Source organism: Salmo salar, chromosome 18 (genome assembly GCF_965601325.2).
Source record: "Salmo salar chromosome 18, fSalSal1, whole genome shotgun sequence".
Lineage (NCBI taxonomy): Eukaryota > Metazoa > Chordata > Actinopteri > Salmoniformes > Salmonidae > Salmo > Salmo salar.
The window spans coordinates 98,811,161-98,813,660 of NC_138308.1; the positions used below are offsets into that span (position 1 = coordinate 98,811,161).

The 2,500-nt window shown below is 44.8% G+C and overlaps 1 protein-coding gene across 1 annotated transcript in view; it reads left to right on the forward strand.

The window, feature by feature from the left end:
* Positions 1–2,500, forward strand: part of LOC106592473 (serine/threonine-protein kinase DCLK2) — a 30,564-nt gene that overhangs the window by 7,140 nt on the left and 20,924 nt on the right. The window contains 1 exon segment of the mRNA XM_082965399.1: positions 24–406. Within this exon segment, the coding sequence (XP_082821525.1) occupies positions 24–406 (383 nt within the window).

The following is a 2,500-nucleotide window of genomic DNA, read 5'->3' on the forward strand; positions in this document are numbered from 1 at the left end:
TATTCCTGATTTCTCTCCTCCAGGTGACTGTTATGTGTGTGCCTCCAACGAGCCCTATCGTAAACTGGACTACACCAAGATCAACAACCCAAACTGGAAGCCCGGTGTTACCGCTGGTACCCCGAGCGGTTCCTCTACTGCTCTTTCCACTGGGACACGGTCTGGGTCAGGGTCTGGGTCAGGTCCAGGCCCGGGAGGTCAACAGGTGGTCAGAGAGAGTAATGACTTTATAAAGCCTAAACTGGTCACGGTGATTCGCAGCGGAGTGAAGCCGAGGAAAGCGGTCAGGATTTTATTGAACAAGAAGACAGCTCATTCTTTTGACCAGGTTCTGGAGGATATCACTGAAGCTATCAAACTGGACTCTGGTGCCGTCAAGAGACTTTATACACTGGACGGGAAACAGGTAGGACAGAAAGGGGAGTATGTGTGTGTGTTTTATAACATTTTAACTGAACCTTTATTTAACGAGGCAAGTCAGTTAAGAACAAATTCTTATTTTCAATGACGGCCTAGGAACAGTGGGGTTAACTGCCTTGTTCAGGGGCAGAACGACAGATTTGTACCTTGTCAGCTCGGGGATTCGATCAAGCAACCTTTCGGTTACTAGCCCAACGCTGTAACCACTAGGCTACCTGCCGTGCTCAGTGTGTGTGTTCAATGTGTGTGACAAGAGCTGTGGAGAGACTGTATATGAAAAGAAGGTGAGAGAGAGACAGAGAGATGTATTTACCTGTGTCAGGAAGCATTAGAGAGACAGAGAGATGTATTTATCTGTGTCAGGAAGCATTAGAGAGACAGAGAGATGTATTTATCTGTGTCAGGAAGCATTAGAGAGAGAGAGAGAGACAGAGATGTATTTATCTGTGTCAGGAAGCATTAGAGAGACAGAGAGGTGTATTTATCTGTGTCAGGAAGCATTAGAGAGAGACAGAGAGACAGAGATGTATTTATCTGTGTCAGGAAGCATTAGAGAGAGAGAGACAGAGAGATGTATTTATCTGCGTCAGGAAGCATTAGAGAGAGACAGAGAGATGTATTTATCTGTGTCAGGAAGCATTAGAGAGAGACAGCGCTCTGTCTGTCTGTGTTCTGTATGTTCTAGAAGGGGACTAATGGAAGAATGCTGCTATTCTAGAACATCTTATCTCCGTGACAACACATTGGAATCAGAACCTTCATCAACCCTTCACTTTACTACTATTCAAGAGTTAGAATCAAAATGATTTTCTAACGGTTCCGTTTTGATCAGAACCATTCCGTTCCACTGTTCCGACCAGCAAAATAAAGTGTTGAACCGGTTCAACCCAAAGAGTATCATTTCTTTCTGTTCCTTATTTGAACTCTGAAATTATTTTTTATTTTTGTATTTTTTTACATTTTGCTCAACCTTAAATTACTTCACCAATGGATAGAGGAGCTTGCTATGGAACGGGTAAGCTACACTGTATATACAAAAGTATGTGGACACCCCTTCAAATTAGTTGATTTGGCTATTTTAGCCACACCCGTTGCTGACAGGAGTATAAAATCGAGCACACCGCCATGCAATCTCCATAGACAAACATTGGCAGTAGAATGGCCTTACTGAAGAGCTCAGTGACTTTCAACGTGGCACCTTCATAGGATGCCACCTGTCCGACAAGTCAGTCTGCCCTGCTAGAGCTGCCCCCCGGGCAACTGTAAGTGCTGTTATTGTGAAGTGGAAACGTCTAGGAGCAACAACAGCTCAGCTGTGAAGTGGTAGGCCACACAAGCCGTAAAAAAAAAAATCACATAAAAATCGTCTGTCCTTGGTTGCAACACTCACTACCGAGTTCCAAACTGCCTCTGGAACCAGTGAAAGTAAATCTTAACGCTACAACATACAATGCCATTCTAGATGATTCTGTGCTTCCAACTTTGTGGCAACAGTTTGGGGAAGGCCCTTTCCTGTTTCAGCATGACAATGCCCCCTGTGCACAAAGCCAGAGCTCCATGCAGAAATGGTTTGTGAGATTGGTGTGGAAGAACTTGACTGGCCTGCACAGAGCCCTGACCTCAACCCCATCGAACACCTTTGGGATGAATTGGGATGCAGACTGCGAGCCAGGACTAATCGCCCAACATCAGTGTCCGACCTCACTACTGCTCTTGTGGCTGAATGGAAGCAAGTCCCCTCAACAATGTTCCAACATCTAGTGGAAAGCCTTCCCAGAATAGTGGAGGCTGTTATAGCAGCAAAGGGGAGGGACCAACTCCATATTACTGCCCATGATTTTGGAATGAGATGTCCACATACTTTTGATCATGTAGTGTATGTACACGCATTGGACAGACAAGTGTAGTGTAAGGTGTGACAGACAGGTGAGGAGAGAGCTGGGTATCTTGTTGTGGATATACAGTCTCTGAATTTTATACCAACAAAATAATACGGAGGTGCAGCTTCCACGGAGGAACTTTGAATGTCTTTGAACTTCAGAGACAGTTGGCTTTATTTAACTAATGTTGAACCAGAGCC